The sequence below is a fragment of the Amblyomma americanum genome, chromosome 7 (assembly GCF_052857255.1).
Source record: "Amblyomma americanum isolate KBUSLIRL-KWMA chromosome 7, ASM5285725v1, whole genome shotgun sequence".
Lineage (NCBI taxonomy): Eukaryota > Metazoa > Arthropoda > Arachnida > Ixodida > Ixodidae > Amblyomma > Amblyomma americanum.
The window spans coordinates 71,811,491-71,837,958 of NC_135503.1; the positions used below are offsets into that span (position 1 = coordinate 71,811,491).

Consider the following 26,468-nt stretch of genomic DNA (forward strand, 5'->3'; position numbering starts at 1 on the left):
ACCATGGAATTCCTGTACATATCAGATACCCTGAAATTCGCAACTCTTGGCTGCGTGCTTCTGGGCGGCGTGGAACTCCTACAGTCAAAGACGTCGCCATCAAGAAAGCCGGCTATCTGCAGCCTAATGGACATAGCATATCTGGTAAGAGGTCGCGAATGTGACGAGCATGGGAACGCAATGATTAATGTGCAAGCACGCATTTACGCCCACAGCAATGAAAAAAAAAAGCTATGTAACAAAAATGGTTTACCTAAACTTCCACCATTCCAACTTTCGAGGCCGCATGCAGTTAAGCATTTGCAGACAAGTTATCAAGGTAGTGCCTTGAAGTCGCATTCTTTCTTACCATCTTTTCTCTGTGTATGGAGCACGTCTTAACGCATCTTTATCTTACTTTTATCTAGCCTATGATAGCGAAAACTTGATGACTATACGCTTTCCAACGATGATTAAAAAGCTCGCCGTTCTGGCATTTCGTTGAGCCTTTATCGAAGACATTTAGTTCGAGAGTAATGAATTTCAAGCGAAGCCTGCTGGTTATTGGATGTCGCTGAAAATTAACATGATAGTGGACTGCGTACCTGCAAGCTCGTCTTATACCTACAGGTAGCTGTTTCATTTGAGAGGTCCAAAGTTTCCTGAACGGATAGTTTTTGGGCGAAAACGTCCATGCTAAGCTGGTGTTAGCCAGTGGAGGACCGAATTCAGTTTCAGTTTATTAATTACATGTGATACTTAGTACAATCAGCAATAATAGCACATGCGAGGGTTCCAGAGCTGCAGACTGAAATGGGATCCTCGATTATGTGTTGAAAAGTGAAACAAAACATCTGAGCAAAGAATAATCAATACAATTATATAATGCAAGGAAAAAAAAGAAAACAACAAAATATTGATTACACATAAGAAGGAATACAGCAAATACCGAAGAAAGCATGATAATTTCAAACTGCATGCGAATTATATAAAAAAAATGAATCGCATCGTGTATCGAAGCGCTGAAACTGAATAGCAAAAGGAAAACTACAAAAAAAAAAAGAAATAGCAAAAGCCGAATAGCATGTTAAAGATGTAAGTGAATAAAAATAATGCCCAAAAATTGAACAGGAATCATATATCAAGGCAATGAGAGAGGATAACATAAAATAAAAAGTATAACAAAGTGTCGTGAAATCAGTTATAATAACTTGAGGTTAAGTTTTAATATGTGCAATTTAAGTGTTGATTTATTAAAAAGGACAAAAGCTCCAAATCCAAGTAGTTCGCCAGTGAGAACATTCGCAACAGGCCGGCTTCTGTGCTGTGCAGATTTAATCAGATCTCTTTGATCAACCGAGTTGCGGAACTCCGCTTCAGAATCTAACCTGACCAGACCAGCAGGTGATGGCAGCAGCTAGGAGTGGCAAATGAATACTGTCGCCCTATATCGTCATTAACTTCAGAAGTGCTACCAGACTATTTCGAACATGAATGTTTGTTCCTGTATCTACTTCATTTATTTTGTTACCAGATGCCATCGCGGCCGGTTGTCAACCTTCACGGAATTTATAACTTGCATACAGTTTATATTACTGCCTAGAGGCGTAGCGACACTTTGCTAACGTCAGAGTTTTGGCCCAGTTGGACTGCCGGGTTTCAAAACCTGGGTGTATGGAAAGTATTCGCAACTGGCATGACCAGATAGCTGGGTTTTGAACACTGACTAACCGATGCCGCCTGTCGTATTTCTGTACAGTGCGGCAATGAAGTCGAAAGGAGTGTCTGTGAAGCGTCGCCGTAATAATCACGGAGACTTGGGTTGCAAGCGCTTATTTTTATGACCTATTTTAGAGCGCAGCCCGTTCGTGGGTTGAGCCGCGTCGCCGTTGTCAGTGTAACCAAACCAAACCAAACCAAACCATAAATAAATGAAATAAACGGCCGCGACTACGATTGGAACCCACAACGCCGCGAAGTGATCAGTTTTGCTGGCCACTGCACGAAACTACTTGGCTACCGCCGCAGCCGCTCACGCACCGCGTTAAACTGCAGCGCACTGTCGCACTGTGCATTGCACGTCGTGTTATTCTTCGACTAATAACTAATATACACATTCTCGCGGGCTGTGCATTGCACATCGTCGTCTTTATTAACCAATACTACAATCGAACTAATATCGTCGCCAGACGTGCCGACGACCCAGCAAAGCAAAATAATGAGCATACAGAGCCTGAGACTCTTACAGAGCTGCGCTCAAATTTCTCATTAATGAGTATAGCAACCGTCCTTATTTTTTTGGTACCGCGTGTGTGTGTTTACGCGTGCGCGGCTTGTGTTTTAAGAGGGAAAAACGAACGTTTCGATAAAAAAGTAAAACTTCACCGCAGCTGCAGTGTGTTATGCTCTTGACACAGAATGCCACTTCCGGTGTATAGTGTTCTGCAGCCGGAGTCATTATAGCTGCCGACCTGCTTTAGCGCCACGAGGCTCATAGTGACCATGTGCGTCGACAGCACACAAGGTTGATGCATTCTCATGCGTGTTAGAGAGCTGTGTGCATGCCTGCATATTTTTCTAACAGCAGTGAAACTGAGAATACTCTTCCATCCGTATCGAAAAACAACATATTTTCCAATAGCATTTTGGGGCATGACGACGGAAATTCTTGTAGTAATAACAGGATTTTCTGTAGTATTGTGCAGTTCCCTGTCGCAACGACGCAGTCAGTTCTGTCGCGACAAAGAGAAAACTGCGCAATACTACAGGAAAATCTCTAGTAATGGCAGCACAACCAAATTTTTTGCCATATTTGGGACCGGCTCTGTCGTATTTTTTTATTGGAATTGCTTGGATTAGAGTGAGAAATCTGGTAGGACGAGTCGGTTTATTAACTCGCCACTCGCGTAGTCATCAACTAGTACAGCTTGGAACAGCACCGCGCATAGGAGTGTTGTGACTTTCTAAAACAGGAATGTTTGGGCACGTGCAGCTTGCTTCGGGCGCTGTGAGTCGGGTCGCCGGGTCGTATATGCTTCAAAGAAAGAACAAGAATGTGAGGAAGGAGGAACTGATCATCACAAAAATCACGCACCGGCCAAGCGGAGCACACACTGCATGACAGAGTCCTCTCCAGTTGATCTCCAATTGGCTCTGCCGTGCACTGAAGTTCATTCGTGGGTTATACCTGGATAGATAGATATTACTGGCGTGCGCTCTGAATCGGGAAGTGGCCAGAGACGCCTTGCTTAACAAGTTTACACGTTCATTTAGTTAATGACCAAGTCGATATGGAAGAGTAGACGGGAATTGAAAAAGCCTTATCTAAAATTTGTGCTATACTGACTCCTGAGTCGTAATTTCTTCAGCAGGGACGCTCTAGTTATAAGGTACTCTAAGCTATTTCTCGTATACTTATGAACCAATTCTGATCGCTTTATTATATACGTTTTTAAAACCTTTCACTCCTTTGCGCGGTTTCTCAGTGCTTACGGCGCTCGGCTGCTGACCTGGAAGACGCGGGTTCGATCCCGGCCGCGCCCGTGTAGTGTAGCGTACGTTAAACAACCCCAGGCGGCCGGAATTATCCGTAGCCCTACACTACGGCCTCCCTTACTGCCTTAGTCGCTTTGGGACGTTAAACCCCCGTAAACGAAACCAAGTTTTTTGCCATTCTAAGCTACTTTCTTCCTTAATACAAACTATATATTATTTTCACTCGCGTGGTGTCTCATGCAGTTTTTTTTCCAAGCGCTGCCCCCAACCGCACTCTGCCAGTGGAATTCATAATCTCACCTCCCGCAATCTGTAGCGGTATATGAGTTAACGGACGGCTGAATGCAAACAGCGACAACTAAAGGATAGCCAGGAGTAAAACGCAAGGCAACGCAGCCTCCAACTATCAACAAAGACTTGATCGTGCTTGTCCAAAAATATATTATTTCAAAAATATGCTTAATGAACGGGCCCAGCACCAAGTTTTACTTGAAATATATATATGACCCGCAACAAAAAAAATCGCAAACACTTTTGGGAGCTTCAGGTGCCAGGTCATTAACGCGCGCGTGTACATTGCTAGTTCATCAAATATTTTTTTATTGCATGGAAGTGCAGCACTAACAGGCTTCTAGCCTTGCTTAACCAGCCTGCATACCACGAACCCGTCGTACATAGTCACACTAGCACTGTGCTATCACTGCCCGCACATCAAAATTCCGGAAGAGAAACACATGCATTGAGTAAAGGCAGCAAACGATTTCCTTGTTCACTATGCGTACAGGTGGAATGCTGGCGCATATATGATTTCCTTATCGACTATGTCATGTCCACAGATGGAATGCTGGAGTATATATTTTCTGCTGGGCCTAGAATGAAATACTCTTGACATTTTTTTTTTTTGCGGTTGGGTTACTCGCTTTAGAGTAGCGGTATTGCCACGTGCTGCTAAACGATGTTACAGCTAGCAGAGCATGCAGCCGCGATATATCTGGAGTGTACGTCATCCAAGGCTGAGAGGATAACATGCGTCAGTGTTGCATTCGTGGATCGAATGGACAAGAAAATCATTAAGCAACGCCCTGAGCATGATCCGAGCCAACGCCGGCACCAAACCAACAGCTTTATTTCCTGATGACTCATACCGCCCGGCTTGTTGCAACGTCTAGCAAAAGGTGTGTTGTAATTGATATACCGGGTATTTCAGCGAACACTTTCAATGATTTTCAAAAATAGGCTTTTTGGGATAAAAATATGGCTTTTGCTGCATACCAGTGTTGGCTGGCACTGGAAAGCCTGCGAATCGTCTTAAGTAGTAAGCTGGTGAACTAATTTTTAATAATTAACTTTATAACTGGTAGAGTTAGGTGCCTAGTTGCCATTCAACTTTTTAACCGGCCGTTATTAATAGCCATATTAGTTTTTAGAATTTCGGAAACGCCATTAGCCTTGGCGCTGTGGCTCGACAAAATTTGGCTTTTTTGCCTAGTTACGTGCACAGGAGGGTTTGCTTTGCCTGCGTGTTTTCGAAAGCGCATGCATTTTCGCAGTATGCAGCCAGATTTTGTCGACCCACAGCGGGGAGGGTAATCGCGTTTTCGAAATTCTAAAAACTGAAATGGCTATTACTAAGAACCGGCTACAAATATCTAATTACAGCCAGTTGCCTTACCTGTGATAGTTAAAAAGTCAGTTCTTAGAAATTAGTTAACCAATTTACCAGATTTCCGGTGTCCTCAAACAGTGATAATATTATATATGCCTTAAAAGGCAGATTTTTATTTAAAAAAAATCCTATTTTTGAAAATTTGTGAGCCTTCCCTGGAACACCTGGCATATAGACTTTTGGCGCTGCTTGCTATCTTATAAATCGAATAAAGCCGGATGAGTCAAGAGGTAGGAAGCACATTATAGAAAGGAGACGCTTTGTAGGTATTTACGCGAGAGTACAAAAGGGTGTATGTAGGGAACAGCAGCATTATTAGGCCACACGAAAATGTGAGAAAGTGGCCAAGGTGGCTGGACGCCTGGCTACAATCAAAGAAAACAGGTTGAACGCGGCGTCAAACAGCGCATACAGCGAGGAACGCTGAGAGCACTCCCCCGCGCGAAAAAGTGAAAAAGCTGAAGGCGGCAGCACCTAAAGCTCTAAAGGCGGCGCGGGACGCCGTGCGCGATGTTCAGCTGGGAGGAGAGAAGTAGTTGATGGAGGCGGTTTGTCAAGTCGCGAAAGCAGCCAAGAAGACCATATGCACTTCCCTGTTCAAAGAACAGAAGTGGGCGAAATAGGCGCACATGCTTTCGGTGCTTTCTGGACCTGTTATCCCGAACACCATCATGCTGATTTCTTACAGCCCCTACTTGAAGGGCGTCAAAACCTGCTGAGCCTGTCGTACATCACTCATGTGTTCGCGTCACTTCCCGGTACTAAAAAAGACACCCCTTTAACATAATCTCAGAAGTCCGACAGTGCTGCGCACCGCCGCTACCACTGAGGAGTTCAAGGCTGTTTTATGCCCATAAACTGAAACCTTTGGAAGTGGATGTTTGCCGTTTTTTTTTTGAGGTCCTCACTCCTTGTGAATGGGAGTGAACGTTTCCCAGTTTAACAAAGACAAATTGTGACAAACGAAAGAACCTACATCGGACAATACAAAACGCTTTCATGGAAATCCTTGAATGGTATCACGGGTACGCTACGTACTGCACCGATGATTCGAGCACCTAAAACTCAGCAACGGAAGCAGTGGCATGCACTGAGACAAGAACGAAGGCTAATCTTAGCCCCGAAGCCCCCATATGCGTGTGGTATTGCATGGTGTTTTCCTTAGAGTAAAAGAAGGTACGAAGAGCTGAATAAAAATAAGTAATATTCACTGTCTCTCGTAGTCTTGCGATTGTCGTAGGGTGATGTCCGCTTAAACAAAAACGCCATAGTCAGTCAGCCGTCTTTGACTTGCAAAAACAGAAGCGACAGAGAACGAATTCAACGTTCTGCTGGGTGGCGAGCCATGTGGCAACAGATGAAATGAAGCACGTGAATACGCACCGCGTAAAATTGCACAATACATACTCAGGACATGATGTGACACCCTTTTAGACAAAATAGAGCGTTTATAGAAGGCCGAAAACTTTGAATGACAGCTTATTTGGAATATAATAGGAAACAAACACGTTATATATCCCATTCTAACACAGTGAATAAACTGCAGGCACAGACGCTTTGATCATGTAGTCATGAAGTCAGATTACAGTAATTGTTCATGCGAACGATATTTTCAGAGTCTTCTCACTGCAATAGATGAGCTAAAACACTGCCTATAATGCAATATGACAAAACTAGCCAAGATATGTGTACAGATAAACATTTCGTTTTTTTTTCTGGCAGCGTATTTGTGTTGCCTTCCACCATTCGTAATCAAGCCTAAGTTATCAGTAGCACACTAAGAAATGAAATCTTTGGTAATTAAAATTGTGACCTGATGACTGACGTTGAACTCTTCTTGGAATCTTCACACGCCCCGCAGATTACGTGTGCCGGGACATGCGCTGCTCTGGTAGTGGAGGGATGCCACCTCGTTCGCATCGGCAGCTGGTGTACGGCTTGGACTCCAAAACTATGCCTGGACCTGTTCTACGTCTGCGCATTCTGCATCTCAACCGTAAGTTTCTTTGAAAGGTTTGAAAGGCTGCACCATGCATGGGGTGGATCAGTGGCATTTTACCCCGGGCGCCAGTTTCTTTGTTTTGCTAATGGCGCGTTTCTGGAGGGTGTTGATAATACCCTTTTCAGTAGTAAGGCTCAATAGTCTCAAGTCTATAATTCGAATGGTGTGCTATACTGGCAGAATATATACATGGGTCAGCGGCGAGTTTGTCCCTCTCTGCATCTATGCATCTATTCCGTTTCTTAGCGCTTTCGTTCTTTCATAATGAACTGATTTCCTTGTATGTATGTTTATGATTTATGGGGGTTTAACGTCCCAAAGCAACTCAGGCTATGAGGGACACCGTAGTAAAGTTCTCCGTTATTTTTGACCACCTGGGGTTCTTTAACGTGCACTGACATCGCACAGTACACGAGCCTCTAGAATTTAGCCTCCATCGAAATTTGACCGCCGCGGCCGGGACCGAAGTCCACGTTTTTCGGGACAGCAGCCGAGCGCCATAACCACTGAGCCACCGCGGCGGCGGCGGCGGCGGCGGAGGCTGTATGTATGTCTGGGCAACATTATTTTTCTTTCTTTTTCTTTGCCCACACTAATATATATATATATATATATATATATATATATATATATATATATATATATATATATATATATATATATATATATATATATATATATATATATATATATATGTGTGTGTGTGTGTGTGTGTGTGTGTGTGTGTGTGTGTGTGTGTGTGTGTGTAAATAGCTTGCTCTTACAATCTTCATGTGACGAGCTGTTTTCATTGAGATAAGTGTAACGGCGGCGCGGTAGGAATGGCATAGTAGTGTAATTACAGCTCTGTGCTACAATAACAGCGATATAGTGAATTACATCGCTGTTATAGAGCTCGAAGCGCTGTATGTCTCCTTGATCTAGAATTTCAGAAATATTTTCATAATTATCATCATAAGCCGTAGTATTATAATTACCACTTTAAAAATATTACTACTGCTGCGAGAGGCTGGCAACTGCCACATGGTAGGACACAGAATCATCCTTTCTCAAGAGGAAAAGAGGATGGGGAGCATACAAAAAAAAAGAAATACAGAAAAAAACGCGGTAGGAAAACTAAAAGCCCACAGAACGAGGAAGATGAGTACGCCTAAGAAAGTGCATTTTTTATATTCCTGGCACCTCAAGTTTGTTCACTTTATTTGAATTTTTCAACAATTATTATTACTGTTTTTCTAGTTTCGCTTATTCCACTATTCTACTTCGCCGCCTCACGCCTTTTTTTCTCGCGAAAATACTTCCTTGGTATTCGCACCATACCTTGGCCAATCCCCCCGCGTGTGTATGTGCCATGTTTACTAAGGTAAACAACAAGAACAACAACAATGAACGAAAAATAGCAAAAAACTGAGATTCGCGCCGCACAAGGCGAAAAATTAACAGAAAGGAAAGTGGCGACAATGCGAAACGACGCAGCAGTCACCGCATAGAATCAACGCTGCAGACAACGCAGGACTTCCTATTTTCAGTTGTGAAGCAACGTTGATCGCAAATAGTTGACGGAATCTCACTGAGCTTGGTCCCGGGGAGAGGAATTGTAGGGTTCGGAACCAAAACGGGTACCTGAGGGCAGAATCCTGATCCCAGAGCTCGTGGATATGATGCGACCGCCGCTTAGATGCCTCTCACTTTAAAGTGGCGCAGATGATGCTTCATCCTTTTAGTGGGAAGGCCCTATTCCGACTGCAAAACCCGGACAAGATCTTGCGATGTTTGTTGTTTTGTGCCAAGTGAAATAAATTAAATGGATATCCGCAACTGGGTTTCACACCCGCGGCGGCGCGAACAGATCAGCTTTGCTTGCCACTGCGCGAGAACAGTGTACGCTATTAACACGCCTCGTGTTAAACTCCAACGCTCTCTCGCGCTGTGCATTGCACATCGTCTTAATCAACTAATACCACTGTCAAGCTAATATTCGTGCTTTGAGCTATGTGGCGACTGTGACAGAGCAGAGAGATCTGCGCTGCATGCGTTGGCGTGGACAGCGCTGTGGCAGAAACACGACAATAGAGCAACACGCGTTGGCGTTGACAACATTACTGCCGAAACGGGACAGGGCAGCATAGGCCTCCGGCGTGCTCTGGGTAAATCGGCACTGACGATGAAAAAGTTGAAGACCCGTATAAATGGCTCTCTGGCCCTGTGGACCTGTGTCGCGCTTTCAGGTAGCTAGGTGGTGTCCATCTGCAAAAAACTATGCTTTCGCACAATGTTTCGTGCTTAGCAATGCTAAAACGACAGCCATTTATTTTCGTTCTTTGTGAAAATCAGTTAATTGGCTCAGAGTCACTCTTTTGATCTTCGTTTAATTATAAAACTGATTTGATTGATCGATGGATTAAAAAAAAACTTTTTCTCGCCTCTAGACTCCGATTCGTGATGTCATTGAGAAATGTACTCCGTGATCACAGACTAGAAAGAAATGCCAGTGTGGTCTAGCCTCAGAGATGCGCATTAAACAACAACAAGAGAGCATCAAAGTGATCGCAATTTTATTTAGAAAATGGCCGATGGCGGAGTCATGTGCATTTGGTTTTTTCTCCCTTCTCGTTAAAGCTTAAAACTTCTTTTGCAGTGAAAGTATAGAGTCTCTGTCATTAGAACGCGACAGTATGCACATAAAGGCCAATTTCACTTTTTCCTGGGTCTCTCTTCAAGGACAAGTGCTCGTCGAGCCCGTAGAAACAGACGAACAACGAAGCGTGCGTTGAACCGCTGCTCGGCGAGAGAAAATGCGGACGGAGGCCACTCGGCCACTTTTCCCTTTCTGCATTAGATGACAACACCTGCTTTGCATACGAGTTCGCCTATGCTTTGCGCAACTAGGTCGCAGGCGTCGTAGGATCCCGGCCGTGCAACACCTGGCGGACGAAAAGCCTCAGTTCATAAACATGCGGCATCTGCTGCCGCAACTGTGCCACTGGACCTCTCGATTCTTTCACTTCTCTTCTGTTCACACCCTCATTTTCCTTCGTGCTGCCACTCATGCACACGCGCGGCAGCAGAGCCCGATGGCGCGGTTCTAACCCCGTCGCGTTGGCCGCGTTTCGATGGACGCGAAGCGTGTAACCGTGTGCCATGCGATTAAAGTAACCGGTAAAGATGCCCACGTGATCGAAATTATTCCGGCGCCCTCCACAACGGCGCCTCTTCCTCTTTTTCTTCTTTCACTCCCTCCTTCAAATAGACCTCTCGCGACGCACACAGGATTGCGCAGGTCACCACAGTACCAGACAGACAGTAATTTTCGACGACATGTAATTTCCGACGACAGACATGTAATTTTAGACGAATTACATTAGCCAGAGTTGACAACCTTGCTTGCATTGGTTTCACGTGACTGAAGCCGCAGTGTGATCTGCACACGTTTCCAGTGAGGATTCCTCGAGGAGAGCTATAAGCTCAGCAGCTGCAGATCGCTGTGCGCGCTGCCGTAGCCTAAACCCATGTCCGCCTCCGTTCGGCACTGCGTGTTCAAAATGTGAAAAGCGCAGCGCCATCTATTAGGCGTTCCGTAACTAGGCCCGTCATGCTAGCTTAATGGAGAAAATGAAAGCGGTGCTCGGCGTTAGATAAATAAGCCTATAAAGGCGTTGCACTTGAAAGGCGAAATAAGATGCGCTCTGCTTTGCACTCAGCGAGCATAAACAATGCGTGCGGGTACAAGGTTTGTTTGAGCTTCATGTCTCTTATTTTATTCTACCGTGCGCGCAGGTTTTAATGAAGGCCAACGGCAATATGCGAGCCAGGAGAAAGCGCACCAACCAGTTTACAGCTTTCGCTATTTTCCCTGTTTTTTTTTTTTAAAACGAAGCTTCACAGGTGTTGTTTTCAAGTTATTCAGTACGGAGCAGAAGCTTTGCTTTTTTTGGTCGAAGGAAGAGCCTTGTTTCTGTTTGAGGTCAGACTCAAACAGATCAACACACGTTTCAGTGAACGACGCATTAGCATGTCCAATTTCTTCAGTTGGCATACGTGGTTCAAGCAGTTAATCCGGACACAAGGAAGAGGTTTCATCCAGGTGTTTCCCCAGGAATTAAACTAGGGGGGGGGTCTAAATTTCCTGGGGGGGGGGGGAGAACACAAGAGCTATACAACCGGTAGTCGTATTTAATTTTGAGATTGTGTCCTTGATTCCAACACTCTAGACAAAACTGCGAACAATTACTTCACCTTACACAAGGACGAAATACATATTTACAGAGACAAAACTGAACAGCGAGGTCTACATAACACGTGTCGAGGAACAACGCTACGTTTCAGACTACTAGCAGTAAACGTTATAAAATCTAGCAGTTCAAGACCACTTGCACAAAGCAGGCGTGGAAAACGGTGTAAAACACATGGCTGTGTGCACTAGTCATTACATATCAGCTCATAATTAAACACAGACAACAGGAAGTCAAATCCATGCAAAACACTGTACACCGACGCGAAAGGTGTATATCAGAGCTGCGATATCGACTGCGAAGTTTGCGTGACACTGACATATCACGATTTGAATTTACGGCTTCTGTACACATTAAGAGGGTTTCAAATTGGGCTAGTTGGTAGTTAGCATGGTCAAACATAATTGCGCTTTTAGACTGACGTGGGAGAACACAGGGACGACACAAACACTGGTGCGCGAACGATAGTAGAAGATAAGGAAACATGACAATGGAGATAGCTGGATACCTGCAGATCCATCTGAACAAGCTTCCTGTGAAAGATCTATTCCTAATCAGAAATTAGAATGAAATCATCGAATACCTCAAGACAGAGCCTAGTGTGACATGCTTCTCCATTGACGTCACGGATCTATTCTACAACGTTCCCCGGGACGAAGTGCTAGAATGTGTTGAAATGTGTATAGAAGAATTTGGTTCTGTCAAGTTTATGAACGAGTGTGGTATTAGACTACAGATTTCCTCCCCCTTTTGAAGGCATATCTCACGTCATTTTGTGTAGAGCTGAAAGGAGAGGTATTCTCGTAAAATGACGGGATATGTATTGGATCCACCATAGCCCTCGTTCTATGTGACCTCTTCCTTGCCAGAGGGGACAAGAGACTTGAAGAAGCCTTGCCTCCGCTTGGTGTTACAAAGTACTTTCGCTACATCGATGACTTTTTAGTCTGCGCTGACAACACTCTGGTCATACCGAACCTTGTAGGAAAAACTCTGGAACAATTCAAGTTAGCCCACTCAGGGCTAACCTTCACTCAAGAAGTCCCCACAGACGGCAACCTGCAGTTCCTTGATCCGGCATTGTCTATGAAAACCCACTTGTGCTTGGAGTACACAACATGTAGCGAAAAAGGCCTACTGCCATATGACTCGGCCCATTCAAAGCTGATCAAGCGAAACATGGCCATTTCTTGTTTCGAGCAGGCCATAAAAAAGTCCTGCAGCCACAAGGTGCGAAGTAGTCTGAACAACCAGGCAGCAAGACTGGAAAAAGCCGGTTACCTGAAACCACTGCTTGCATCACTAGGAGAAAAAGGGCTTAAAAGATTTGTGAAAGAAACGGACCGAGGCAAAAAACCAGAAAACAAAAGGCCTGTGGTTCTACAGTACATTCATGCACTTTCTCACAATTTGAAAAAGTTGCCGAAAGGCATGAAGTGCAAGTAGTTTCTTGCGCACCAAGAAAACTAAAAGGAATGTGCGCGAAGGTAAATGAAGAAACCAGTCCTGGAGAAGAGGAGCCTTGTGGCGTCAGGCACACAAACAGGTTCGTCGAGTGCTGTAAAGGAGTGGTTTACAAGATACCGCTGTCTTGCGGCCGAGCATATGTGGGCCAGACGGGCAGATGTTTAAATGAAAGACTCAGAAAGCATAACCACAACTGCCGGCAGATTAAATCACCTGGAAATCTGGCGGCACATTGCGCCAGATGCTATAGCTGCAAACCCCACTTCCAACAGACTACAGTTCTGATGAAATCCAGAGATAAGACAACCAGGAAGCTGTGGGAAGCCTACTGCTTTGATTCAGGAAAAGAAGGGAGGTGTGTTAGTGACCCTTCAGTTTTGCTTACCAAACAGGAAAAGCAATTCTTGGACAAGAGATACCAAACATAAACCGATATGATGGGAGAAAGTCTTTCTGATAAAAAAAAAAATGCGCATCAGTGTTTGTGTCCTCCCTGTGTTCTCCCACGCCAGTCTAAAAGCGCAATTATGTTTGACAATGCTGTACACAGTTGGTTGAATATGTACTACTGGGGGCAAACGTTTCTGGGAAGCGAGTTCTAGGAAAAACTTTTATTGCAGCCCCCCCCCCCCCCCCTCCTCGTTACCCAGTCGCCTGATATTGTGAAGAGAAGGAGGAGCATTAAAGCCTTTAATGCCCTCATACAATATCAATCGACTGGGTAGAGAGGTGGAGCTGCAGTAAACGTTTTTCCTAGAATTCTCGTCCCGAAAAATTTTGTCCCCAGTGGTATGCATACGTACAAGCACAAAAAGTTTGCATGTCCCGATTATGAAAAGAATTATGAACCAAGAACTAAGCATCAACAACAACAACAAAAAAAAAAACTAAACCACCACAAATATATATGTGCATTCTCAACATTCCGAACAGTTAAACCCGCCTGGGTTTCTTAATGTAATACCGCACCACTTTTGCGATAAGATATTCAAAAACACGTTGGTCATTTTCAGTGGCATCTCTGACGTCTGGCAGCACCGGGCCTTCAATGCTGATGCTTAGCAGCTCATTTACATGGTTAGGGAGAAGACGGTTTCTTTCTGACGACAAAACTCTGTTGAGGGCTGAAAAGGAGCGTTCGACGGTGGCTGTGGTGATTTGTACTAACCAAAGGTGACCGGCAACATCTTGCAACTTGGGAAACATAGCGGCGAAGTGGAGAACAACGAGAAGCGAAGATAGAAATGCTTTGGATGTCAAATCCTCCTTCAGACGTCGAAAGATGTTCCACTCCACATCTAAATTCTTCCCCTGTTCTTTGTCGTATAGCAAGCCATTAGCTAGAAGGACTTCCCTCCAATTTACTTTCTCTTTCTTTTGCGACAGGCACACTTAAAAAGATCGCAGGGTTCTGGTGGGGTCGACAAGTCGCCGCCGAAGGTTGTCAAGAATCAAGTCTCTGTACTTGTTCAACTGACGCGTGAGGTCGCTCTTGTTGTCATCGGTTAATACCTCAATAACAGTGCCATTTTGAAGAAGCTTCTCTGCTAACGTTCGCACTTCTTTGAGAACTGCTTCCACAGAAATCTCCGCCATTACCTCCGTGGTTGCTTCAATCAAAAGACAAAGATCAACCGCTGTCGTTGCAGTTGCCTTGATAGCATTGTTTAGAGTCGCCAATGGCCTCAGGAAACGATCCACAAGCATAATAAGAGCAATCGTTTTTTTGGAACGTAGCTGTAAATGTAGTCTCCCAGCTTCACTGCCCATGTCAGCACCGTCTTGATAAGTGCTTTCAAAAGTAAGTATCAGCGGCTCCAGTGCTTTCAAGATCACAGCCAACGATCGCTCATGAAAGAGGCCACCGAGTTTTGCCGGGCTGCACAAGTTTCAGCTTCAACTCCACAGCATCTTCGATTTTTTCAAGAACACTCAAGCGTTTAGGGCTCTTACTTAAGAAAAAGTATAGTGACGACACAAGATTAATGGTCCTTTTAATTTCCTTTGATGACTCTGCAGCACGCACTAGGGCAAGCTGGAGCAGGTGACCTCTGCAGTGAGAGTAACACAGACGAGGATTGAATTTCTGCTTAAGTAAAGCTTGTACCCCTCCGGACCGACCAGTGAAGTTTGCAGCTCCGTCAAATGAAAAAGAAGCCATCATGGTTGCGTCGAGTTCAGACGGGCTTAACTCGTTCAGGATATGCATGGTCATATAAGAAGCTCAGACGTCAGATGCAGCTTCGACGTCGAGGAACGCGTCCGTCGGTTGGCCATTAACATCAAGATAGCGGATGCAGTGACTTAAGATCTGGCGTCCATTAATGCCGGTGCATTCGTCGGCCATGTAAGAAAACTTATTGTACGTGGAAATTGAGTATTGCACCTTTTCAAGAGTTAATTTCTTCACGGTCGCCCCACATGATTCTAACCAGTCGTTTGAATTCCTTGTAGAAAGATAATGCGCATGTGCGGGTGTTTTTCTGAACCACTGCTTGATTTCGGGATTCACAATGGAGAACGTACTCAGCAAAGGTCACCAGTTTGTAGTGTGGGCTACTTCCTGCTTGAAAAGAAAGTAGGCTGCCACAGCCATATTCTTCCTCATGAGCTTATTTTGATAGTTGGCACTTTTTGCAGCCTCATTTATGGCCTCTGAAATTGTCTGCGGCTGGCTCAAAATGTTTACAGCATGTTTGCGGTGTCCAGAAGCGTCGTGGTTCGTGGCCTTTTCACCAAGCTTGGATGCATTAGACTTGCTGGCTGGCTTGACGATCCACGCACCGCCTGTTTTTCCGTCAACAAGAAGCGTCCCTTCATTATATGCCCTCTTGAAAATTTTGCACCTGTAGCCGTCTTTGGTAACCTCTATAAAGAAAAATCTCGTGACTGGGGAACTCCGGGAATGTCCCTTCGACTGTGTGCGCTCTTCCGTGGTTGTTCCTGGGTCTTCCGGGGGCAAAATAGGACACTCAGATGCAGTAGCGGAAGCGTCCCACGATTTTGCACTTTGATCTTGCTTCGTAGTTTTCAAAGGAAGGACGAAGCTCTGGAAAGGTTGTTGCCGCTTCAATTCTGGTGTAACCTATTCAAGAAAGAAATTCAGTAAGCCTGATTATTGAATTATCATGTGCGTTTGTTACTATTTACAGTATGATCTACCGTAACAAGCCTGCTTCGCCATTTCAAACGCCATTTCAAACTCATTTCAAACGCTCTTGTTTTCTAAGGCAGAACACCTTCCTGCGTTATAAATATTTTTCACCTTGCGCTGAAAGACTTCTCCAATTAAAATAAAAAAGTGCAAGTTTGTTGCTTATATAGTTTTCGTTGTCAGACTAAATGGATGTTTCAACAGCGCTAGCTTATCACTCTTTATTCTAAGCTTCAGCAAAAGGCACGCCAAGCATGCGTGCAGCAGTATTGTCACGACCATAGAAATAAACTTCAGCCTAGATTGAACCTGGTTAGACCGATGATACCACGAGAAAGCACTGTTTGGCTCATGGTGTAGCTAACGTTACCACTGTTGCTAAACTGACTTGTACATAGTACCACTAGGATTCTAAATATATAGTGGCTGTGATATCATTAACCATCACTGCCACTAATTATCACTAGTGTTTAAACTATTAATCTAGCAAATTATCGACGGCTAAGTTTATACCAAGCATAGGCTTCGCTCTTACAGTAGCAACGGCGCAAGACCGACAATTCCTATGCTCGACTCTGGAGCCCACACGAGTGCTTTCGCACTAATGAATTCGCGAGTAAGAAAGATTATATCCCTTCACATATCTCAGTGATATAAGATATATCCAGGGTGTATAACAGATATTATACTATGAACTGAGATCGGCATTCTGCGCAGGATACCGGCAATAGAAGGCGTGACTGTTATCGACTGTGCTGAAACAAATCAGCGTTTACATATTTTAGGCGAGCCGTATACCTTATTGGGACTTAAGCACTCTGAATAGAAAACAATGTCATAAAGGTTGGTCATGTAAATATTATATTCTGATATAAAATATTGACCAGCTTATTCCATGACATTTATTTCCATCAGATATTAAGAAATATTACACACTTGCAATTCGCGTGGTTCGGATGTCCGCCGAGATGTGAGACATTTACTGCAGCCTTTCCTTTCCTGAACAGCCAATTTATTGTTGGTTTGTTTTTTGGGGGTTCAACGTCCCAAGGTGACTCTGGCTATGAGGGACGCCGTAGTGAAGGTCTCCGGATAATTTCGACCACGTGGGGAGATATAACTAGCACTGACATCGCACAGTACACGGGCCTCTAGAATTTCGCCTTTATTAATTCGCGATATATGAAGCCATTGAATTATGTTTAAATATTGTTTCGACAGCGGTGATGTAGTTTTTGTTCATAATATAGAGGCACAATATCGAAATAATTCAAGAAATGTTATCTATCGAGCTTCTTAACAAAGTGATTACTTACCGCAATGCGTGAAATCAGCGGTCAAAAGCGAGCGGAAACAGTAGCAAGTTCATCGGGTGGTGAACCCTGTGACTGCCCGTGTCTGCCGCTTCGCTCAGGCGTTCAGTAGCATCCGCGACGGCAGTAATGTAAAATCGGGGTTCATGCGGCAGCATGACGGCGCGCTGTTATGCCGGCGTTCTGCAACCACTGCGCGTTGTAACAGCCACTCCTCCGGACGCGCCGAATATCACACCAACATCGCGAGGCACGGTGATCGGGAGCTAAGCAAGCTCAGCCCTTGCGGTCAGGGTCAGCAGCACGGCACGCCGGCAGCTGGGAGGCGAATGTCGCCACGCACATACTATTCGGCACTGATGTACCGCCATCGCGCCCGCATATCGTGAGTGTCGTTGCGCCCTTGGTTTGGTATAATAATATACATGGCGATAACGTTTGCAGGTTTTTATTGTAAAAACTGAGAGATACGTCGGTGCGGTCTGTGCAGATGCACTGCACAGCAAGGTGGACATTATGCACCTGATATGTATCAACAATTGTTCAATTAATTAACTAAAACTAACGAATCAACTTTTTATGTTTGATTTAAGGGAGTAAGATTATACTGCAAAATTGAATGCCGCCAACATAGAAGGTCAGCCCTGTTTTTAAAATTTCTTAATCGGCAATGTTCTTTGAAATTTCGAACGAGAAAAATACGCCTTTGAAAGCTAATTGATTCGGCCTTCCCGCATTGCATATTAAAAAAAAAAATGGCGTCACTCGCATTCGTGAGCACCAAACACAGACATCTTTTGTGCATTTGATGAAAATATGTAGTGCGTGAAAGCTAACCCGACAAGCTCTGAAATGCCTTTTTTTTTTTGACGTTCGACATTTACAACCATGCTGTGGATTAAGAAAATTTAAAAACTGGACTCACCTTCGATGTTGACGACCTTCATTTTGTATTTTAATCTTGCCCTTTGCATCTAAATAAAAAAACTAAAGAAATACAAGAAGTAAAAATGAAGATGTGCGCAGTTTTTAAATTTTTTAAAATCCACAGTATGGTCCTAAATTTCCTAAACTACCTAAAAATAGGTGGTTCAAAGCTCATTGAGTAAGGTTTCACGCATTAAATTTTTTCATCAAATGTAGAAACTGTGTATTTCATGCATCACAAATGCGAGCGACGCCATTTTATAAATGTGCAATGAGAGAAAGCCAGCTCAACGAACTTTCAAAGGCGTATTTTAGGCTGCGGATATTTCAAAGCACATTGTCGATTAAACAGGGCTAACCTTCAAAGTTGATGTTCTTAAATTCTGCAAATATAATCTTGCGCCCTTGCGTCTATATAAATAAAAAATAATTAGTTTAAAATATTTATTCATGTTATTGTCGAGAAATAAAAAAAATAATTAGTTAATTTTAAATATTTATTCATCTTATTGTCGAGCTCTAGAACGTACATAATGTCTGCCTTGCTGTACAGTCCACCTGCACAGACCTCATTGATGTGTCTCTTGTAGGTGTTAAAAAAAAATTCTAAAGGTTAAAAAAAGAAATCGCTCGGTAAACAGTACAAAGGTTTATTACGGCGATGTAAAAGATGCAAGTTTGTTCAGAAACAAAATATAGGTATTAAGCGTGACGAAGGGACGAAACGCCACAAAGCGCGCGACTGCTTTGTGCTCAAAACATTTGAGAAGTGGAGGTCTGAAAAAGAGAAGAAAAAAAATGGCCCGCACCTGCACCGCTAAGTATAGCAGGCAGAAAACAGTCAAATTTTATTATCGATGAGGTAATTAAGCGACAGTAGCTTGCTACTCGACAAAGCCGTTCTTTCTTTGTTCAGCTTTGGAAGCCAGCCTAGCATAGGAAGCCACCGCACTGAGCAGAAAACTACTTGATGCGCACACCAATAAACTAACTTTAATCAGTTTTCTTTTCTTTCACTTTTCTTGGCATGAGGAAATGTTGGTAAATTAGCAAGTAGAACAACTGAGACAAAAAACAAACAAACTTGTGGCCTTCTTAACCGCATTCTTAAAGAAGAAATGTGATAGCGTTTGGAAGTTGCCAATAATTCCAAAGGAGCCCCCAAATTTTGCAGTAGGCATGCCGAAGAAAATAAATTCAGGTAAATTAGCTGGAATTGGTGACTAGATTACGGCGGATTATTGGGGGTCAGTGGGTGAAATAATGAGGATGAGTTGGGACTAGTGGGTGGATTAAAGTGGAAGAGTGGGTAGGGTTAGAATAATCCCATATGATAATCTGCGCATGATAATCAAATGGAATGTACTCCAACAATTCTAGTCTTCATATTTTCAAATCTAGCGGTGCAGATAATGCCACGATTCTCTCGACCGATCAGAGAATTTTGTTACTGAGAAACCAGGTGGTCTTTGCAAGACGACAACCTAAATAGTATAGCATTAGTACTGTAAATCTTGGGTTACAATATTTAGAAAAATGTCCTATGAAAACAGAGTATTTGATGCACACGCGTATTTGACGAATCGACGCTGAGAATTGCGTCGGGCTTTGAACGCTCCCTTATAAACGTGGTCTATAGACAGTCTATAGACTTCTTATAGACTCTATTGGCTTCGTATAGATATTTACTTTTGTCTATTCACAGTCTATAGACTGTCTAGTAAAAGCATGTGGCCATAAATCTATACCCGTCGCGGTGGCTCAGTGGTTACGGCGGTCGGCTACTGATCCGGTGTTTCCGGGTTCGAACCCGACCGCGGCGGCTGCGTTTTTATGGAGGCAAAACGCTAAGGCGCCTGTGTGCTGTGCGATGTCAGTGCACGTTAAAGATCTCCAGGCGGTCGAAATTATTTCGGAGCCCTCCACTACGGCACCTTTCTTCCTTTCTTCTTTCACTCCCTCCTTTATCCGTTCCCTTACGGCGCGGTTCAGGTGTCCAACGATATATGAGACAAATACTGCGTCATTTCCTTTTTCCCAAAAACCAATTATTATTATTATTATTATTATTATTATTATTATTATTATTAAATCTATCGATTATGTGTAGACTGTCTACAGGATTTGTATTGTCTTTAGACTATTCTCTAGTATTTGTCTCTAGCCAGTCTATAGGCTTTTTAGACAAAAGTCTATGGACAGTGTATAGACTGTCTAAAAAAATTTTTGTAAGGGCTGGCGTCAAAAGTCATGAATAAAGGCAGCGATTCAAGCATCGCATATTATAGTCAAAGGGATGTCTGTGCAGCTGCCACCGGTAAGCAGTGTGCGGTTATACGGCAGATCAGCCACCTGTTAACGGCGGCGCGCACGAAAGTTTGATTTAGAGCAGCTCTGGCTTGCCTGAGACCAACGCTCTAAAACTAGGTGCACGAATCAAAACAGCCACTCTAATTGATAGGTGAATATACCACGTACGTGCAACAATCAACCAGGTGCGGATCGTGGATCGACCAGGATCATCTTATTAATAAAACAGCAAGGATAATGCCCAGCGCTTGAGCGCTTGCCTAAATCTGCGTCAATGCGGAAAGTTGGGCTAGTTGGTATGTCATCAATAATTAAAAACTAGCGCATAAAACTGGGACGCAGACAGAGCGCTCGCCCTGTCTTCTTCTCTGTCTGCGTCCCAGTTTTATGCGCTAGTTTTTTAATTAATGATAAATCTGCGGATTTCAACGCCAGCGTCACGGAGTTCGACTTTACGACGCATTTCCCATTGCCGATTCTTGCCATCTTCAGCTAGTGTGGGAAATTTAAAGCGAAGCTGAAAACATGCGTGAAGCAGCAATCCCCCAGCAAACCTGCCAAACATACTGGCAATAGCAGCAATAGGTTGGTGTGAACGCTGCTTGAAGCTCTCGCTTCACGATTTAGTTTTTTCATTGTCGCAATAGCAGCATCTGCCTTCGGTACACGCTACTTTACCGAGTGGGCACAAAAATATACAGCTGGTATAGACACCTTCAACACATTTTATGTGTAGCTTTCTTTGAGTGGAAAGTTTTTCGTTATGTCACATCACACTGCGCGAGTTGCACGTAGGGCCTCGCATAAGACGGTTGGTGGTGAGGTAGAGGACAGTGAAGCTTTATCTGCGATATATATTTCTCTTCTATGTATTTCGGCCTTGTTTTCTAAGTTCGCTACAGTGCAATGCAGGAAGTACAGTTGACGGCAGGCATCACTAGAAAGCAGCACAGACGAGCTCAAGCGCCAAGCAACTCTTCCAGCTGGTTGCTTTGGACGCTGTCGAGGCTAAGCATGTACTGTGTAACCGCGTAAAAAATAAAAACAGTCGGTTCAGAGATAAAACGAACGCGCCAGCTTCGTCGGCCACCGAGGTCAACGATCCACACCTGGGTGAATGACCTGGTAAATAAACGGGCTCGCTTGTCTCAGGACCTGACAAACGGCACTCCGGTGGAGTATGAAAGAAACGGGCAGAATTGGCTGGTCTGGCCAGCAAGCACAGCGCCGATGCTGATCGACGTGTTTTGCATTGCTCTGTTTGTTGCAGCTCTCGCCTGATCATGTCGCAAAAGCGCAATATCTCCAAAATGTCGGAGGGTGCTTTCTCGTCTACCTGGTCGCACACACAGGGATGTCGGACACTGAGCACAGCGTCATTTAATTTTTGATCTGAGAAACAATCGATTTTCTAGAATTTTGTGGCTATTCTGATGTCTGTCCTGCAGCAAACGAGGCGTTTATTGTTGCGAAAGTTGAATTTAAAGGTTGAAAATTTTCTACGGCCTCTCGATTCGAACATGTGACGTTAAGACTGAGGAAGACTCCGTGATGAGCGATTAGAAATGGTTTGGTTTGGTTTATGGGGTTTAACGTCCCAAAGCGACTCAGGCTTTGAGGGACGCCGTATTGAAGCGCTCCGGAATTTTCAACCACCTGGGGTTTTTGAACGTGCACTGACATCGTATAGTACACGGGCCTCTAGCATTTCGCCTCCATTGAAGTGCGACCGCGGCGACCGGGATCGAACCCACGTCTTTCGGATCAGCAGCCGAGTGCCATAACCACTGAGCTACCGCGGCGGCCTCCTATTCTAGGTATTTTATTTTGCGACATTTTATAGGGTATGGCAAATTCATTTTCAATAAATATAACCTCTTTGTCATTAGAACGATACTATCGATAGATACAGGCCTACTTCAATTTCTCCTCAGTGTCCCTACTTATAGTAGCGCGATGACGTGTTTCCGAACCGTAAACGGTACAGCGCACCAATTCAGCTGCGCCACCTAGCGGAATATAGAATATGTGGGAAAACAGGGAAGTGAAGAAATAACACAGCAGAAGTGCTTCTGTGGCGCAATGGATTAGAGCACTGCTTTAGAATGCGTAAAATAGCAATTTGAATCCCAATTTTACTTGAACACGTTTGATCATTTCTTTTTTTCTTTTCAGTAGTTACACCACGCAAGCCATATGTCATTTTTCCCTGGCGGTGTGTTGCCTTTAAGGTCGAATTCTGAAGTGCGAGCGAAAATCACTGTTTAAGCCACTCAATATAAATAAATTTAACTCGTCTTTTTCTTTATCTGAGCAAGCAATTACCGCACCCCGCAAATAATTTGCTATTTACTGTTGCGGTGCGTGTTACCTTCTATACATGTTGCATCATGAAAAGTTTTGTACCAGAAATCGCCGTTTAAAAGGCGTTCAGACCACCAGGAGGTAGTGCGCTGTATCGTTGGCGGAATGGAAATACGCAGCGTGGTGGGACGCTGCCACTTTCGCATCCGCGCTACGCTGTATTACCTCTAGAAACGTGGTCGAAGTCGGCACGTCCACGAATGAACCCCGCAAGGCGAACAGCTGAGCAGCAGCCGGGTGCACGAAAGCTTGCGTCTCCAGGATGGCCACAGCAAAGCGACTCCCTTTTTTCACCCTAAAACACTGTGCAGAGTATGTGTGTCATTAAAGCTTCCTTTTCCGCCTAATCTTTCTCAACAAATTTGCTTAAGCCTTCTTATTGTAATTGCAATTATTAAAGCATTCCCTGTTGGCTCAACACTAGCAGTACTGCTAAGCTCATCCAATCACACGATGCGCTATTGGGCTTACCGGGCAGAAGCAGGATTACAAGCCCTACACAGGAAAGCAATTAGACGCAACGACGTGTACTCAGGTGCTCAGTGCACTGTTGTCATATTTACAGTGTATCTTTTAATCCTGACAATAACAAAAATGGTACCTGACAAGCACTGCGCACTGGAAATGACGACCGGCCAAAAAGTCGAAGGAAATATGCGAAAAAAAATACTGCTTCCAACTCTCAATGAGATCTAGTGGCATCTTTCTCATTAGTCGGGGGAATGTTTCAGAAATTCGTCCTGGCACTGTTACAGCGTGTTAATCGAATCCAACACTAAGGGCGTCTCAAATAGGAACAAATGTGATTAACAACAGCGGCATGCAGCAACCATGAGGAGGACAAAAACTTAAAGACGTGCATGCAGTGGTAATGAAGCTAGAACACCTTTGTTGACAATCCTCTATCAAAATAGTGCACGTTTTATAACATGATTTTAAGATGTAGTGCCGCCTCTGTACGAACTGGCCTGATCTGTCGTAACCGCGGCGTTAACATTTTTACGAGTCGTTGTGTAGCTTGTTCTCGTTGCAGTAGCGACAGCCAGAGGTTTCGCTGCGTTTGAAAAACTTACTAATGACGTTCTGTGAACCGGAACGACTGCAGGACAGTTTAGCGCCTCAGATGTGCTCTGGCACCGGTATGTTTCTGTGTGGCTAGGTCACATCATTGTTCCCTCGGCTTCAGTGTTCGTTTGATAGTTTGAGAAGGCAAATAATTTTACAAGAAAAGAAAAAGAAGTGTACAGCTGAATTATTTCCACGTGCAATCTGCAATCTGCGAATCTGCAATCAGCAATTTCGTACGTCTTCCTATAAGAATAAATCAGTTATTTAATGCTTCAGTAATGTAACGCAACCAAACCAACAATGGGCTTGAAAGTTCGGCAGAGTGATATCAAAAGAAGCTTTCTTGTACTACTTTGCATTCCTGTATTCTTTGTCTGCTAATGGCGTATATTTCCTTCTTGTTTTCCTGGAGCATAGGCTAATATTCTTTTAAGGCGCCGCGCACATTATACTGGACATCTGCCTTTTAAGGAGTTAAAAATACGCATACGATTTGCACTGTAAGTACCACTGGAAGTCACAATACGCACTGGGCTCCGTCGTAGTCACCTTTTCAAAAACTGTGTAATAGTTGGGGTACTCTGAGTTCTCTTTTAAGTTGGTGGCTTTATCTAAACCGGATTCCTGCTATCAGCGACCAAATAACCCCAAAGTTGCTCCCTGTTCACCTTGAGATTATTTGTCACTTAGATTTAAATATGTATTCAGTCGCGCACACATTTTAGTGGGACGCGGTTTTCAGAAAAACTTCTTTATTCGTAATAAATTTTTGAGCCTATTGGAGCGTTTCATAAAAAGAAGCTGCGAAATAATTACTGCGTCTTTATTCAATGTCATACCGGCTCTTGAGGAGGTCTGGCTTCAGCGTAGTTTTTAATTAAAACCACGACGTAGCGATTACATTGTATTTTTTTATTACTAACGTCCCCTGTTCTGAACCTTGACGCCATTCCCATCGTTCGGCTATTGAAATCGATGCCCAGGTACCATAATAGAAGGTCTTCAGTAATAAATTGTTTAGTTTTCCTAGGCAAATACCTAATGACGATCCGTCTTTCCTAATGTTTTAAGTATCATTACAAAGAATAAAAAAAACGCGCAACAAAGAAATTAGTGTCTATATCCTATAACTCTTTCGGGCGTCGCTAGCCAATTATGTTCAGAAATTTTATTTCTTCATCTTAAAGCTCCTGCAGGCACCGAAAAAGACCATTTGTCTGGTCTGAAACGGTAAACTAACTGCAATTGTTGTACTGGAGTGTACAAAATCCCGTAGAAAGTGACAAAATGGTTATAAATTTTAATTTCTAAACACCAGGATTTGTGCAATAAGTGATAGATCAGGGGATTTAATTGATTATTTCGGAGCTGTACATGACTCTGAAAGCGCAGAAATAAATTATATTATTACACAAAAACGTTCTGATTACTATATAAAGCGTGCTTAATTCGTGTGAAAGAAAGAAACAATACAAGCTCTGAATTTGCTATAAACGCAGTTACGTGCAGTCTTCGTCCGCCAAGAAGCACTGCTTTCAGTTTCGAAAGCGGCGTATAAGCTGCCTTACCAAAACTATTTTTTCTCGGTCGCAGGTGTTCATGTGTGTGGTATTTATTGTGAAGAGACTGCGCAGTCAAGGGGCGCCGGGTATTGCCTGCGCAGTTCACGGTTTGATCCTGACCGCTCTGATCAGCGACGTATTCGACACGGTTGAAGGTAGATGGGACTATGCGGTAAGCATACTTCATTGCTCAAATGGAGCAGTCTTGTAATTCCTGCTTAGTTTTTCTACGACTAGGGAATAATCCCTTCCACCTCCGCCTATCTAAAAACATAATTATTAAAAAAATGACACGGACGCAAACATACCCTGGTAGCGCTGAAGTGGGAAAAATGATAAATAAAAATAAAACAAAACAAAAGAAAGCAAAAAAAAAACAGAAACGACCTAGGGTAGAAAGAGAAATGCTGTTTCGATTCCAACAGCGCCACCTCTGAGGCAACAGGAATCCTGGTATTCTTGACAGAGAAGGTGTAAATTATCAGATTATCTCTTATTTTCAGCACTGTATCAAAACTGCGCAGTGGGTTCATTTACAATGAAAGTACCGTCGTTGTTGTTAGAATGTGATAAGGTATTCATGCAGTTCAACTCTAGTCGGTCCTTAGTGTCCCTTTAATGGTCTTTTAGGCCTGAAAGTTACATAACTCTCGCGCAGCGGTAGTATTGTTCGGTCATGAATAATGTTTGTTACTTTTCTATTGCAGCTGGCACAGTGCGACAACCTACGTAACCTTGCCTTAGCGAATAGAATAATTCTGTTGAGTGGTTCTGCATTTTTGGCCCTTGGAAATTTTCTGACAGTTGGACTTGCTGACAGACCAACGGTGCAGGATACAACATTGAAGGTACCGTTCTATGTGTTTATGCCAGACACTGGTGAAGAGCCGGTTATCGTAATATGGTTCAGTGAATGTAATGTCGATTAG

The 26,468-nt window shown here is 43.7% G+C and overlaps 1 protein-coding gene across 1 annotated transcript; it reads left to right on the forward strand.

Moving 5' to 3' along the window:
* LOC144097798 (uncharacterized) lies at window positions 1-26,468 on the forward strand. Its single transcript, XM_077630428.1, has 4 exons — window positions 1-144; window positions 7,002-7,136; window positions 25,571-25,711; window positions 26,247-26,468. Exons 1-4 carry the CDS (start codon window positions 4-6, stop codon window positions 26,466-26,468), a joined length of 639 nt encoding a protein of 212 aa, XP_077486554.1. The 5' UTR covers window positions 1-3.

What these genes read in the sequence shown, in the direction of transcription:
- LOC144097798 (XM_077630428.1), top strand. Translation starts at nt 4, where the DNA reads ATGGAATTCCTGTACATATCAGATACCCTGAAATTCGCAACTCTTGGC. An exon ending in GCGCATTCTGCATCTCAACC is followed by an intron (nt 7,137 to 25,570) that starts GTAAGTTTCTTT and finishes TCTCGGTCGCAG; the next exon opens with GTGTTCATGTGTGTGGTATT. An exon ending in AAGGTAGATGGGACTATGCG is followed by an intron (nt 25,712 to 26,246) that starts GTAAGCATACTT and finishes TTTCTATTGCAG; the next exon opens with CTGGCACAGTGCGACAACCT.